Raw genomic sequence first — 16,609 nt, forward strand, 5'->3', positions numbered from 1 at the left:
TAGAATCTCTTAAAAAAAAAAAAAGCTTTCTGGTTAAATGACCCAAACTAAACCAAACCAAACACCACTATGAATGAGAAAGTTACCTGTTTATTTCTATACATTGTTCCAGTAACATTGTCTCAACTGGGAGAAAGAAAAAAAATCAAAAATAGAAATCCAACAATCACGGTGAATGTAGCATGCATACAGAATATGCATATTTTTAAGTACTGCTCTTGTAAACATTGCTGGTTGGGAATTAATTTTATGCTGCTTAATGCTAGTCTACACTGTTTCATTTCTAACAACAAACTGAATGAGATTTTTATGAGAAAAAGAAGGAAGGTTTGCCTAGTTCACATCTTGGCGGTTAGAGTATATAAACAGATATATTTTCTTTTAGTCTAACCTTGTCTGGAAGATATAGGAAAACTAATTTGCCTTATTTACATATGGCACAATCTATCCAGTATTCAAGGGTTTGTCAGAAACAGGAACATTGTGCATTTCCATGGTAACAGATGGCATGCTGACAGTATCTGGCTCGTTGCAGCTTCGTCTAGGCAGGCCAGCAATTAATCAGCCATCTACATGCACAAAATTCTTTGTGAGTGAATGGCACTGCTCCTCTGTAGTGCTGCCTGTGCTTTTACAATTTTTGTATTCCTGCAGGGAGAAGTACTTTTTTGTCTCTTATGCTCATTTTCTGTAGCTTCCAAGAAAAACCCCAGTAAATAATACGAAAATGGAAACAAGTCTGCACATAATTTAGAAAAGGCATTATTTCTTTAGCATATAAGATGTGTGAGGATCTTGGTTTTATTCCATTGCTTTCCTTGTTTCCTCTCCCTCCCTACTTTTCATAAGCTTTCTGTGCCACGTGTTTCCTTCAACCTATTTGACACAGGTGAGGTTTTTGCAAACAGATAACTCTCCGAAGGTGTGCAGAAAGGGACCTGTCATCTGGATGGCTGGTCCAGGGCTTTTATGCCCACAGGAGTGCTGTGCTTAAAGCGAGCCTGAAGCAACACGCTGAAAGCGTTTAAACATTGCCTGTTTAAACGGCATTTTATGTCTCACTGTGTTTGCCCACTGGCAGCTGCATTGCCCCATCAGGGCTGGGGAACCGACCGTGTTCTTACCTCAAGTGACCAATCTGATTCATAATTAGTGCAAGACTTAATTTCTCAGGGATCTTTCTCTGCCCCCTGTTTTGAATGTGCTGTGGGAGAAAATAAGCTCCTTAGAATGTGTGCTCGTTCCTCGTGTGTCTGCTTAAGGCAGAGCTGGGTTAGGGCTTTGCTGCTGGTACTCATAGTTGTAGTTACTATTGACAGCACTTCATATCCAGCTGCATAACAAGGTCTTTCTCCCTTCCTCTTCTGGAGAGATCATTCATAGATTTTCCCTTTCAGGATGGTTATTTTCATGGCTGCTCCTTTACTGAATTCAAAGCAGAGAGAATCAGCATTTGATTTCAGAGTCATGGGATGTGAGGCTTCAAGGGGTTATGTTGTGTTGATGAACCTGGGATCTGGTGGCCCATGTGAGGTCAAAATATTTGCAGTACAACTGGATCTTTTTTTTTTTTTTTTAAAGTCTCTGACACATGCCAAAGTTTAATCTCTGAGTTGAACCTGTATGTTGAGTAGGATTAAACTTTCTTTTTGAGTTTTCCTGTACACAATCCAAGCAAATTTTGTCTTTGTTAGAGGATTCAATTACTAAGCTATAGCAGTTTTAGGAAGAAATTTGTTTCTCAAATATTCAGGTTCATTGTAGAGCTGGATCTATTCTTGTCATTGAGACAAGTTACAGACAGCAAGAATCTTGGCCTAGGTTAAACAAAATCTGATTATGTGACCTAAGATGACTCAAAAGAAAATCCTAGACTAGCCTTCACTGCTTTGTGTCATATTCATGTTTTTTGGACAAGTTACAAATCCAACCTCTCTTCTAAAGAAGTTCTTCTTCACTGGTAATGTTGATAGTCAGCTTTCTTAGTCTTTATTTAATCTTTTGTACCAATTTGTTTTGTTGAAGGTGTTTTATGCTTTTTATGGGTTTTGTCACTGCATGTTTCCCTCCTCCATTCTAATTAGTCTCTGCAGACTCCAGAGGAATCCACAGAAAAATCATGAGATATAGTACCCCAGGATTAGTGAACATTTGATCCTGCATGTTTTTCTCTTGAAACTTGTCACTGTGATTTCTAACTTGGAGACTGCGCTAGGCAAGGGTGATGGTTTGGGCTGGGATAGGGTTAATTTTCTTCATAGTAGCTGGTATTGGACTGAGTTTTGGATTTGTGCTAGAAACAGTGTTGATAGTTACAGGGGTGTTTTAGTTATGGCTGAGCAGTCCTTGCATAGGGCAAAAGTCTTTTCTGCTTCTCACCCTACCCAACCAGTGAGCAGGCTGGGGGTGCTTAAGAGATTTTGAGGGGACACAGCCAGGACAGCTGACCCAAGGGATGTCCCAGACCATATGGCATCATGCTCAGCAGTAAAACTAGTGGGAAAGTTGGCAGGGGCAGCTGCTGCTCAGGGACAGGCTGGGCATCAGTCAGGTGGTGGTGAGTAATTGTTTTCATTTCCATCACTTGTCTTTTTTCAGGTTTTATTTTTCTTTTTCTTTGTTCCTTCCTTTTTCATTCTTGTTATTAATAATTCAGTAGTAGTGGTGTTTCTCTTTTTTAACTTATTAAATCGATTTTAGCTCAACTCATGAGTTTTCTCACTTTTACACTTCCAATTCTCTCCTCCAATGCCACCAGAAGGGGAGGGAGGGAGTGTCTGTGTGGTGCTTAGCTGCTGTCTGCAGTTAAACTCTGACAGCAAAAGAAGACAGTCTCATGATAACCTAAATGCTCACCTTCAGTTAACTGCTGGTGAAAAAATCTGAAACACAGTGAGAAAGAAATACGTTAAGTACAGCCCAGCAACTGACTTTCCTATTAGCTTATATTTTTGTTGTATGTGCCTTGGTCCCTTATCCAATTTGGTCAGAAACTGGTCCTTTGCAGCAGGAGATAGTTTGTACCTGAGCACCTCTTGTCCCAGAGCTGCAGCAAAGCACACTTCTTGGGAATTCTGCAGAAAGGATCCTTGAAGGACCAGAGGTGACCTGCTCGACCATAGCATGTCTGATCCCACCAAACTTCCACTATGTGTACAGTGCTCAGGATACCAAACAAGTGAGATCTGAAATTACCACGAGCATATTAATTTATAATTGAAATTATTCTCTTTATTAGAGCAGTTGTGTATTAGGCAATGAGCTGTCATTTAATTTATACACAGTACAAGCTTTTGTTTCATTCAGTAATACAAGTAGCTGGCTGGGGATGTTGTACAATATAGTCGTGCAGTGCTGGACTCTGCTAGTTGACAGTGGTTCCCAAAAGGCTGATTATTGTACTTTTGTGGAAAAGATGTACTTTTGTATTAGGATAGGTACATACAAATGTATATAAGGAGAATATATATATATATATATATATATGCATGTAATACCCTTTATTAAAATTTTGGTTCCTTTTGCTCTAGCAAACATTCTAATTGGCCAATCCATTTTTAAAGAATTCATTTTAACAGAGAAGTCAGTCAGAAAATGCCTCCTCCACAGATAGATGTTGTAGTGCTTTCCTTACTTTCTTACCTCCACTGAATTAGTTCATCAGAGTAGATATCTCAGCAGTGTTTTTAGCTACACGATGCTCACAATTCATGTACAAAACTATGTCATAACTCTCAAATAATTTTCTTAATATTTTGACAGAATATGTACATGGTTTCATCAGAAATAGACTCAGTGATCACTTTGAAGACAGTTTAAGCCAGAGTGCCATGGTTTGCTCTTTGTCAATTAGTGTACATGACCTGTGTGTAAACTTCAGCCACAGGACATTTGAGGGACTGTTATGTATTGTAGGTTCTGGAATTTAAGCTGCTACTTTAGTAAAACAGCCTTATTTGGCTGGTGAGATTTTGGCTTTGCAAACAATCTATTTATAGCGGGTTTCTGTATTTTTGTCTGTATGGTGTTTTAGTATTTTGTTGTTATTGTTGGGGTTTTTTCAGGTTACTGTAATTTGAGTATATATTTTTCATTTAGACAAGTTTTTAGTCATCTAATGAAATTGCTTAGAAAAATTTAAGTCCCTCTTAGTATCATTCATTTTTTTTCTCCTCTCTTAGCTTTCAGACTTTTACTTTCTCTCCATGCTGCCTTTTTTTTTTTTTTTTTTTTATACCATGGAATGCACTAGAAAGTTTATTAAGTGAGATTTTGGGTTTCCTGAAATCAATCTGACAGGAAAGGCATTTTTCACTATGTTTTCCTTTTGCTGTTCATGTTTTACCTTGATTTTGGTTTTAAATATACATAAATCTATAAATGGTGAGGGTTTTAAGAGCTTTTTTATGAACTTGTATAGCTAGCTACATTGCAAAGAATAATTAAGACTTAAGTAGTACAGAATTGTAAGGATCATTGGATCATGAGGTCTATTTTCTTGAAATTACAGGTGACAATATTATGTTTTTGCCACCAATGATCCCTTCATCAAAATAAAGCTGATTTCTTCTGTGAAGATCCTGAGTAAGGTGGGATGTCACAAAATCTTAAATTTGACTGAGCTAATTTTAAGCTGAGATCTGGATGTGATGAGAGTTTCTTCTGTGTGGAAGAAGTTAGCCACAGCATATGCAGCACCCTACACAAGCTCCATGGAGTCAACACACGGAGCTCATGTCTGATAAGAGGATAAGGATTATTTAAATACATTTGATCTCTGTATTATTAATACAGAGAGAATATATTTAAAGAGGAAAATAAGTACTTACTGAAATGAATAGAGATATTATTAAATTTTTTACTCACCAATGCATTAAAATTTTTAGGCATCAACACTGAAAAATATCATCAAACATTGGGAATAATTCATGCTTAAAAATTAAGACCAAAAGGCATTAACGCATCACAAGATGCCTTTAAGGATAAATTTTGATGGCATCGTTAGGGTTCCTTACATTTTTATATTTAAAATTTCCAAACCTCCTGCTCCTCCTACTTTAGACTTCATTTATCCCAGTAGGAAGACAGGGCTTCCTCAGCAGTCAGCTTGACTGAGGGAAGACATGGGGGTTGATTTTGCTGTATGTGGCCAATTACGTTGACCTTTGTGATGGCAAGCTTGGAATCTTGAGTTTTTCTCCTATTTAGGACTCCTTCACAGCAGAATAATACATTGCTGCCATGTCAGTTTGTGGTCTAATATTTTTACAACCCAGCAATCCACATTTGGAGATTGTGATTAGCATCCTTAATTCCTAGGGGGGAAAAAAAAATAAAAAGCCTTGTTAGAACTAGAAAGCTGAAGTCTAAAATAGTCCACCTGCTGTTCTAAAGAGTATTATTTTAGTGCCCTGGGGACATGCAAAGTTGTAACCTACTGATGTCAGGATTAGATTTTATAGGGCTTTTTAGTGTAAGTGTTTTTGATAACTTGGCAAAGCATTTTCTGTTGTTCATTTCTTTTCGATGTTTCTTAAAAACAGCAGTCGAAGATCCACAGAGACAAGAGCTTATAAAATGGATGATGTCCCATTTCTGTTTCACTATAAGATATTATTTGATAAGAGATTAGGATGATTGCCAACTAATCTTAAAAGAAAATAATTTTTTGTAGAGTTATTGTTTTAAGTTTAATTTTACTAATTTTATAATTCCATGGTTACTGAGTGTAATGGATTTGATTTTCTTATTGTAACTTTTCATGGTGACAGTAACTATAATAACACAAATATACAAAAAAAACATAAATATGCAAAAATTTGTTTTCTATAATGAGGGTGTTTATGCTACTCATTTTGGTGTGCCTGACTGACAGTAGGGAGGCAGAGATGCTTGTTTTGTCTTCAGTAGTGCTTAGATTCACAACTGCTGTTGCAATAAATTCCCTCCATCATTATGAGATGAATCAGTATTCAGGTAAGATCTTGAAAAATGTATGCTTTCTCTCTGTAGGATTTAGGTTTTGGGAACTGCATTTGGTGTCACTGTCTCCTATGGAGTTAGTAGGAACCATCAGTCCCAGCCTTACTGATGGTGGGCTGCCTGCATCCACTGGCTTCAGTGGAAATTTAATCTGAACTTCTTAACCTATGAAAAGGAAGTTTAGATTATTTTTTTTTCTAAAGGAGATGTTCAAAGGCAGGCAGGGCAGAAGGGTTCATGATCACATGCAGGTGACTGCTGCCATGAAGGCTTGCAACTTAAGACAAAATACCTTTCTCTAGGGACTGTTATTCTTCTGGTTATGCTTTATTCCCGTTATTTACATATTATAGAAGTCTGTTTTCTAATCATAAACATACTTAGCTCTTAAAACTACAGTTTGGAAAATGTTTGAGATCTATTTTAAGCTTTTTCAGTAAAGATGATGATGGTTATTGTAGCTGATTTATTCATTAACTGTCACCCTTTTTATGCACTTTTAATTGCAAGCAGCCTATGAGTGTCTTAAATCTATTGAAACAATTCTGTGAATAATTTCTGCAAGTAATTTTCCGTTTGCTCTGCTTGCACACTGCCCTGTACATTGTGCTCACTGAACAATTGCTTTTTGCTGTTTTGATGTTTTCTTTATGCTCTCTGCCTGTTGTTTTTTATCATTTTCCTAGGCAGTGATGTGGAGAATACTCCTTCCTGTTAGGGAGTGGGAAGATCTCAAGTGGGAGAATTGCTGAAAGGTCCTGGGGGAAAAAACACTGCAGGTCTGTCCTGTTTTTATACAGGGCATCTAAGCTTTCTAGTTACCCTCAGAGAGGATACAAACTTGGATAAGCTTTTACCTGTCTCACAGCAGAGAATATGCATCACATCCAATACTTGTCTTTTTCTCTCATAGAGTTGTGTTTTTCAAGCCCTTCCTTCTTCCTCCTTTTGCCTCAAGGATGTTGTCCTTTGTCTGCTGGGCTCTTTGTCCTGTGGTTGATCTTAGTTCACTTGTGCCAAGCCATGAATCTTGACTGCAATACAAGTGCATCGTGTGGGGGTTTGCTGGTTGGTGGTGTGAAATGGTAGATTCTGTTGGTGCTTTGCATGAGCCACGGATGATCATGGCTTAGAAAGGGTTCTGTGTGAAGTCCTTGCTGCTGAACATCCTACTGGTGCAGAAGGACCCAGGTCACGAGGAATGTGCTGTCCTCTTGTGAAACACTTACAGCACCCTCCATCCTTCTCTCCAACTGCCATTTTTAAGGAAGGAGAAATCTTCCTGTGGGACTTTTTAGGCAAAGGTAGGACATTTTAGAGGATGGGTCTCAACCTCTGAGCTTATACCTCTCAGTTGTTTTCTACTTGAAAACCAGAGTGGTGGGTGGTATTGCTGTTCTCTAAGTTGAGTCAAATTCTCACCTTTGCTTCCTGTCATATTAAGGTGAAGGTATCACTTTGCTTGTCTTCTAAAAGGAGTAGCAGAAAACTGATGCTAGGTGTTGAATCCTGGCTAAACCAGATTTGCTTAACAGATAGTCATAAACCTCAGTGTATGTGTGATTCAGCTTATTTTTCCCTCTTTCCTCATGCAAAACAGGTAGTAAAATAATATATGGTCCTAAAGAAGAATCTCAGTGATTCCAATTTATCAGAGTGCTTAATTGAGTCTGTGAATTTGGCCTGTTAACTGATGATGATGAAGCTTCTCAGGGGGGCCCTATTAACACTAAAATTATTTAATATTTTATTAATCAATTACTGACTCTTTTATGCAGATAATGCTGCTATAGATGGTCCATTAATAAAATGTGTACTAAATCCCTAGAATAATTTTCTAAATGTTGAAAAATGACTGATTAATAGCAGACTCCTACTAAATGTTAAGAAAACAAAATGTACAATTTTTTGGCACTAAAAGAAAATTACAGGTAACTCCAGATGAAATGATAATTAGAACAGCAAGTGGCACTGTGATAGAGCAAATTAAATCCTTTAGGTATCTTGTGGTTATTTTGGATGAATCTCTACTTTCTCTAATCACTTGGATTATATTGTTCAGAGAGTAAATTTGTGATTGGGGGATTAATACACATATAATTTGACTCTGGATGCCAAGAGAATTGTAGCTCTCAATGCTAAATATTGTCAATTACTTATTCTGGTTGTATAATTTACGATGCAGCTTCCTGATAAGTTCTCATTCTAATCCTATCAATATATATTAGTTTTTGTGTTTATTTGTTCAGCTTGGTATGAAATATCATTGTATGTTGAATGAGAGAAAAAAAGGGAATCAGGAGCCCCTGGTTACCTGCTGTTCAGCTCATCACTACTACAGACTGCACTGGGAGCCTTTTAGGGCTCTTGCCTAATCTCTGGTGCTATATTCTTTCTCATCCCTCTTTACAACAGTGAAGAAAAAATTAGATTTTTCCGTCACAGGGATCACAACCACCTGCAAAGGCTTAAGAGCCTTCACCAATGCTGCCTAATACAGGCTCTTCTATCTATCACTAGATGAGGAGGTGAGAAAACCACTGGTCAGTGAAATACCTATCTTTGTTTTCTTATAAGGCAAGATACTTAAGGATGAGTCTGGCATTAGATACGTGATTAATCCCGTTTTAATCAATGTGATTTAAGACAGATATGTTCTGAAGTACCTTGTTGAATATTGGTGTGGAGAATGATACACAGATTTTGAGATACAGATATATATATATTGGATCTCTTTGTGGTTTGGGTTTTGGTGGTGGGTTTGGTTTTTTTTTTTTCTTTCTCTGTTGCCTGAAGCAGAAAAGATACTCTGAGATAGCAAAAAGCTGAAGTCTGATTGTTACAAGCAGAAGTTTAGGGATATATTAAACATGTTCACATCTGTCATGAGTTTGAAGAAATTTTGGTAGCATTTGAAGTTTAGCTCAGTTAATTTTATTTTTTTGCAATGATAATTTCATAGAAAAATATTAGGATTTTAGATGGGCTAAAAATAGTTGAACAATGGGCAAGGACATATTAAATATCTCTCTAAATTCCAGGACAGTGCCAAGGGATCAGGCAATACTGAGTACTCTTGAATTAAATGGGAACTTATTTACTACCACTGATGAGTCAGTAAGGGAAGCATTGAAAAAATGTTTAAATAAGCACTGGAACAAAACAAACACCTGGGGCAGGGGACCAAGTCACCCAAGATTTTATGTGACTCTCAGCTATTTAAAAAGTAACAGCTCAAAGGACCATGTGGACTGATTTCAACAAGAGCTTTACTGTACATGTTTGTCACACATTTCTGTTAGTGATGAATAGCTCCAAGATATTCAGATCATTCCAGATGCAAAGTTTGGAGGGTTTTACATCTAGATTTTGTTTTCTTCTGTGATAGTGGCTAAATTCACTGAACATCTGTACACTGTGTATTTTTCTTAAATGAATCAGAATTCAGGCTTGCCAGGATTGGGGTTTGTGTTTGTTTATGCATATTATCAAGGCTTAAAAGGACACTTACCCAGTTTGCCATCAACACACTGCCATGGTTTAAGGAGAAGGGAAGAGAACCCCTGGGGATGTATGAGGAATATGTGAAAATCTGAATCACATAGATGCTCTTTTATTTACAACCATAATTTATTTTCTATTTAAAGACAAATAAAATAGGAAATTAAAGAATACATAATACAGCTCTGGTTGAAGCAGAAAATTATAATTAAATCAGTGAACATCTGCATGACAGGGTATTTTTTAAAAGGAACTATTTCTTGATTTTGATTTTTAAAAAAGTGTGAGGAGTCTGTGACCTCAGCAGCCACTGACTCTGAATAAGTGGTGGACGCCAAATTGCCATTTGTGTCTTTCTGAAAAACATCTGTGTGTCCTCCTTGTGTCCACTACTTTTGCTGATGCCTCTGTTCAAGGAATCCAAACTCACAAGTGTGCAGGATGTAAAAGTTGTTGATATTGAGCATTGTATCAAAGAACTGTTGGTGTGTACTGACCTTGAAAAAATATTTTGCTGTGTAACTAAGTGTACTGTGTGGCACATGCAGGTTTTTGTTTCTGCACAAAATCTGTTACCATGAATGCTGTTTGCATCTGTGTGTGATTAATGACTTCTGTCTCCAGTGTATGTACAGTAACACAACCAAGCAATGCACTGCGAGAGTCCCATAATTCCCTGAAGACGTTTCATCACAATGAGATGAATTTTCAGTTATTATGCAGCTTTTTGTGTTCTGTTTTGGTATGAACAGACAAATATTTATTCCTTTTATACTAATTTCCTCTGTACCCTTCATTGTTCTAACTCATCTTATGCATGTGTTCACAGTAAAACTAGAGCAGAACGCTAAACCAGTAAGAGTAACATACACTGATAGCATAATGTATAAAAGCATCCTAAATTCTCTAGGAGGGAATTGTTATCTATGGAAGCTAAAATGCACTAAATTCACTTTTTGTATCATTATTTTGAAATTTAGGATTTGTGTGTGTGTGTAGGGGAGGATAGTTTTGCAAAAGGCAACTATTATCAAGGTGCTGAAATTAATTGGCTGCTTTAATTGAGGTAGATTACTAGCTAATGCTTTCTTGAATACAGTAATTCTCCTATTAAATTATCTTTGAATAATTACCTGAAATTTCTCAGCTGCAGGGACTGATGGCTATTTAATTGCACAGTGATGTTGCTATATAATTACTTAACAAGGTGTCCTTTAATAGTTTAATTCCCCTTTCCCAAGGAAAAAAACCCCTATGACTTCTATTTTTTAAGTGCTGTGATTTTATTTATTAATTTACAGATAACTTTGTATCTGAAACAGTAAAAGAAAGCTATTTGTTGACTTGCTTTTAAAAGTAAGTCTTTTGATTGTTCAAGCATAGATTTGGACTCAGAAGCATTTTGGTACAAAAAAAGAAAGTGGTTAGGCATTCCTTTAGCTTCATTATATTTATTTTGTGGGTTTGTTATTTGGTTTATAATGTACTTTGAATGATACATTAGAAGCTCAGGTCTGATATTCAAAAGACCTAATTATTTGTGTGCTGAGTTCTGTGAACAGGGAGCTGTCCAGACAATGGTATCTCCTGAGCTGAAGCAATGCAGACTGACCAGGAATTTTAAACCTGTATTTATTCCTCCTGGTCGCAGAGAGTGAGGAGATTGTCTACTTGCTGCTGGTTCCTGAGCAGCGAAAACAGCTATTTCGTAAAGATGTTGAAACAAAAGTTTGGACTATTCAGGGATCAAAAGACAAAAAGGCCCAAGATCGTGCCACAGGGTATAAGTTTCCTTGCTAGTTCAGGGATATACTTTTTTTACTGGCAAGAAATACCCTACATTGAACAATACAAAACTTAACAGCTACAACAGAACTTGTTAAGTCAGAACTTGAGGCTGAAGCTGGATAGAGCATTATGGAAAACTGGAGAGGAATGGTAGGATCACCTTACCTCTTCAGTTACATAAACATTTTAATCTATATGTGTCTGCTGAACATACAGGTTACCCAAAACATTACATTCTGACCCTTGAACAGAATCACAGAATGACTGGGGTTGGAAGGGATGTGGTCCATCTAAAATGTGAGGGCTTTTAAATTTCCTTTTAAAAACAGAATCATATGCTCATAGGAGTTACTGATCAGTTTGAGTTTCACACTGCTTCCACTGATCCTCAGAAGGTGCAATCTATGAGCATCTCCTCCTGGGAGCCTAGCTCTGTTCTCCAGAGGCTTGAGCCTTTGATTTTTAACATGCCAAGTTCTATCCTAAATAGCATTCAACATGTATGGCAGCCTTTTACAATGAGACTGGTACAGAGCATGTACAAAATAAAAATGTATGTCACTAACACACCTTTTCGAACCTCTTTGAGGAAGAGTTCCAAAACCCCTGTTTCTGTATGCCACTTTAAAACCAGAAGGGAATGATCAATCCAGTGTTATAGAAATAGTCTCTGTCCGGAGGGATTTTTTTTAGACAAATCTCTAAAGGATAAAGCCAGCAGAAGAATGGCTGCACTGGATCAGAGCAAAGACACACATAGCTCAAGCTGTCAGGAATGAAGGCATCAGTACCACATGTTATTTCATGAACATAGAATCCTTGATTCATACCATCTAGTGTTATCTCCACTTCTATCAGAGCGGAATAACAAAGGGGCTTTTTAATATCCATTGATCTTGCAAGCCTGATAAGGGATATTCATTGCCTGATATTCAAAGATGTTCAGCTTCACAAGATGACCAACAAATCAGGCACTAAAGATTAGATTTTTAATTAGAATAAACTGTAGAGCTGTTGACTGGATGGGATTTTTGTCAATTTGCATAAATAAGACAGAAAATTGCTTGACATTCATAATATTTTCCTTAATGCTTCAGTCAGGGAGTGGCAAACCCAAGAATAAAAAAGAAATCCTTTAGTCCTCATGTTTTCTCTAAGCACAAATCCATCTCTTGTCTTCTTCTAATTTCTTAGTAGCTTATTATCAGCAAGATAGTTTTTTCCTTGGGTAAGAGAATGCTTGGGCCTTTATCTCATTTGATCTTTAAAAAAAATTGTAATCTTTGGAGAGTGCCCCTAGAAACTTCTACCAGAGAAAAGTGGCCCAGGGTGTATCTGGGATTGAAAAGCTCCGTGGAAGAGTTGAATATGACCAGAGCTCTTGGCCACTCCTCTCTTACAACTATCACTGTTCCTCTCTCACCCAGAGCACTCAGGATGTACTACTGGAATTTTCATTAAATGTTTGTAATGACATAGGAATATAAATATTACATGTTTGTACTTTACTGTACCCAGAGGTCTAAAATTGTGACTGAAGCTCAGCTGTGCTAGATCCTGTATGGTGTTTTTTATTAAAATCCTAGAAGCAAAACACTCCCATCCTGAAGCTCCTTTAGCCTGCTGGGGGTAGGTGGTGTGAAGGATATGTGGTGTGATGTACACAGAAAGATTAAGGGACATAGGAGGCACCTCTCCAGAACATTTCCAAGTCTCCCAGAAGTTTGTAAGGTTCTTCTCTGTTTTTCTTGCTTTCTTATTCTTTTCTTTCCCTGTTTTCATTCTTCTTTGCTTTGACCTCTGCTTGTTCTTCATCTCTTTCTCCCCCCATGCAAACCCTCCCTTTTCATTCCTGACTCTACTTCACTCCTCCCCTCACTCATTCTCTTCAGCATTGCAGCAATGGTAGTCAAAAGAAGAAAGGCACAGAATTATCTGTTACTAAATGGGTGGTGCTGATGGAAAATTAGGGAGGAGGAAAAGAGGAATTAATTATCCATAATGTAAGGGTTAAGAAATAAGATTTTCCCAACTAACACTAATATCTGAAGAAATCCTAAATTTGTGAGAAATGTGAACATTCCTTCATCAGAAGCCTCTGTAGCTATACTGTTAGAAAAAGAAAGAGAGGGTCAAACCTTGTTTTTATCCCTGCTTTCTGTAAGTAACCTGCAAATAGATTTATTTTTTTTCCTCAAGGTTGCAGAGCATCTGCTGCTCCAATTTCTCTGCTTCTTAGGAAGGATGAGGTGTAATTGTAATCTGTTGCTTTGAGATCTTTCTATGAAAGCCATGAAACAAGTACAAGATATTATTGCTAGAAGGCAGTGTATGTAACCAGTCACTGGCTAGAAGATCACCCATTAATTTTTGTTTTGTTTATTTTTAAAAAGGTTTGTGGCTGGTATGGAGAATATGCCAAGTCAGCTGGATGAGTCAGCACAGGCAACACAAAGTGAGTGAGTTTGGTTGTTCTTAAAGAAAAATATTCACACTCCAAGTCAATTTATTGCAATATTACTGCAATTACAAAGCCAGAAAAGTGCTGTTGACATTTTCTTAGGGTTTTCTATTGGAAATGTGGCTCCATATCCACCTAGTGGAGGAGCAGACAGTTAAGATACTCTGTGTCTGTGATTGTTTACCCTAAAAAAAATGTTATTTTTTTTCAGTACTGTCCTTGAGCAAAAGCTAATGACACGTGTTTACAGTATGTGTCCACAGATTTTTCTTATGAGAACTTCAGAATAATGACAACAAAAAGCATTTTTCCTTGTAAATATGTTTTTACAAATATGTCTGTGTTGGTGTGAAGTCTCACTGACCACTCAGCAGGTCAGAGGTTTTTGAAAATCAATTCTTTTCTGCTCTGGAGTGGAAACACATCAAACATCACCTCAGAACATATGAGCAGACACTATTTTTGTGGGCATTTTGACTTTATATTTACAAATTAGGCAGAATGCTGATAATGTCCAAATAACCTACTATAAAATAAAAAAGGCAAATCTGATTGCAGAATCGTTTTACTTTAAGGTACATGCAAGATGATAAGCAGATGCTTAGACCTTCTTTAACCCTATGCAATGCTTGAGGCTGGAGAGTGACCTGAAATTTGAGAGGAGAATTAATAGGACATAAAGTTGGTGGCAATGGCGTAATATTTACCCCCTTTGTACTATTTCATATACAAAAGTAACTAGAGGAAAAGGTTGTGGTCTTCCTTCTGATGTTTTGCTGCTACAAATGTGAGATTTGATCAAGTACTGAATTAAACAGCAATGTTTGGGTTGTGCTTGGTGGGTTTTTTGTTGGGAGTGTGGATAATGAGTCATCACAAGGCTGCTCTGGACTGTGGGGTACCAGCAGGGGAAGGAACTGAACTGCTGTCAGACATTGCCAGCAATGGGAATTGCAGACAGGGATCACACAGCTCTGTCCAGAAATGCCTGTGACGAACACAGTTTGGTAAATCCATGAATCCAGGCCTCAGTTTCCATAGCTGTTCTGTTAGCAGTTAAATGAAAAGAAAGTGCTGATATTTGCTCTTTCTGAAACTTCTTTTCTAAAATTAAGTCTTATTCTACAAAGGTTATTTCCTACCCCCATAAGCTCTATTGGTTTTAATTTCTTTTTAATGCCAGATGAAATATTTGGGGGGTGGCTTTCCAATAGGTGTGTGATTTTTTATTTAGAATTGCATCCTCAATTAATAGACTGAGGGAAAAATAGTACTTGTGTATTTTTTATGTGTTTCTTACAATTTATTTTTTTTTCATACCTCAATTGGTGAGCAGAGCAAATGAGTTATTTTTCACTTAATGGTTGTAACAAAAGTTGTATGTCATCTTGGATATTTAATGCTTTTTCAGAATGAAATGTAGCCATAATGTTTGGGAAGTTTTTAAAAAAATGAAATTTTCTTAGGATGGAAATACCAAATATGTTGAAAAAATGCAAATTTTTAACATTTAGTAGCTTTAAATGTTTTTTTAGTAGATTACTTTTTCTCTTGGATGAAGTATGAAGGTGACAGTTTTGCTTCTCCTTGTAATTTTTTTTATATGCCTTCAGAGAATGGGGTGAGCTGAGTCCTGTTGGAGGGATGGAGGGCAACAATTTCCTTTTTGAGCTACAGGCCCTGCTTTAAGGAGTAGGAGATATCAAAGATTACAGGAGGGGAGAGCAAAGATCACCACTACAGAACTGAAAGCCAGCAGCTCGCTCAAGGGCTGTCAGGTGGCAGGGGAGGAGCACTCAGCATTCAGGAGTGCCTTCAAGGCAGCAGAAGGAAGAATTTACTGGGGAAAGTAATTTGTTAATCAAAGTCCCTGAGTATGCAGGAACTGGGCATGGGGGCAAGGACCTGCCTGTAAAGACACAAGTTAGTGCTGTGTGTGTCATCTTTATTTCAGTTCTGTCCAACATTACTTATAATAAAAGAAATATTATAATAATAAGAAAGAAAAACACTGATAACAGATTAGTCAAGAATTGCCCAGATAAAGCTGCTATAGAAATACAAACACAGTTTTGTATCAATGGCAATGGTGCTAAGTCTGTATATGTGAAGTGTGCCTTTCCATACTTCATGCATTTCATTTTCTTTAACCTCATCATTTAGTTTCATTATTATTCAATTATTTTTTGAGAAGTTATCTCTAATATCTCTCTTAGCTGCCTGATGCATATTTTAATCACAGAATAGAAATAAAGTTCTCAGATCTCAGTTTTGCATGAAATATCTGAACGTTTGCCTGGCTCAGTACATGGGAGTTCACACGTCAGTCATGTGACAGGTCCCATCTGGGTGTTTGACTCTCTCACATGCTGGGTTTGTGGGGTCTCCTTGCCATGCTCAGCTGTGGTCTGCAGGTACATCCAGGGAGCCAAACTCTCAGGTGGCTTCTTGGATTAAAGGTCTCAATTGGGTGGCTGATCTCCCTCTGCTGCTGAGCAGACCAGAGCTTCTCACCTGCTGAGGTATCCCAATACCAGGCTGAAGGTTAATAGGTTCAACTCTAGCACCTGGGATGCTGAGGCCAGAGATGAACCTTACCTCAGTCTGCCACCAAAGGTAGAGCCCTGTCTGTAATACAGAGTGCTGAGTGGGGACAAATCAATGAGTTTGTGTCCGTGAGTCTGAGTAGGTGTGGTAGGGTTTCTGTCAAAAGGATGTGTTCATTGCTGTTCCTTGTCTAAAGTAACCTGAAAATATGGAAAGATGTTGAGACATGAGGTCACTGTGTGAAGGACAAGTTTTTCAGTTCAAGTTGGCAAAATAAATTGTTTTGTCATAAAACAAAAGAATTATAATTTTTTTATGAAACTTAAAATG

The 16,609-nt window shown here is 37.4% G+C and overlaps 1 protein-coding gene across 2 annotated transcripts in view; it reads left to right on the forward strand.

Moving 5' to 3' along the window:
* Positions 1-16,609, forward strand: part of LOC108495262 — a 268,389-nt gene that overhangs the window by 108,594 nt on the left and 143,186 nt on the right. For both annotated transcript variants that reach the window (XM_017810778.1, XM_017810779.1), the window contains exon 3: positions 13,665-13,726. In XM_017810778.1, the coding sequence (XP_017666267.1) occupies positions 13,665-13,726 (62 nt within the window). The remainder of the gene's footprint in view (positions 1-13,664; positions 13,727-16,609) is intronic.

The sequence above is a fragment of the Lepidothrix coronata genome, unplaced genomic scaffold (genome assembly GCF_001604755.1).
Source record: "Lepidothrix coronata isolate B3197 unplaced genomic scaffold, Lepidothrix_coronata-1.0 Scaffold29, whole genome shotgun sequence".
In the NCBI taxonomy this organism is placed as follows: Eukaryota; Metazoa; Chordata; class Aves; order Passeriformes; family Pipridae; genus Lepidothrix; species Lepidothrix coronata.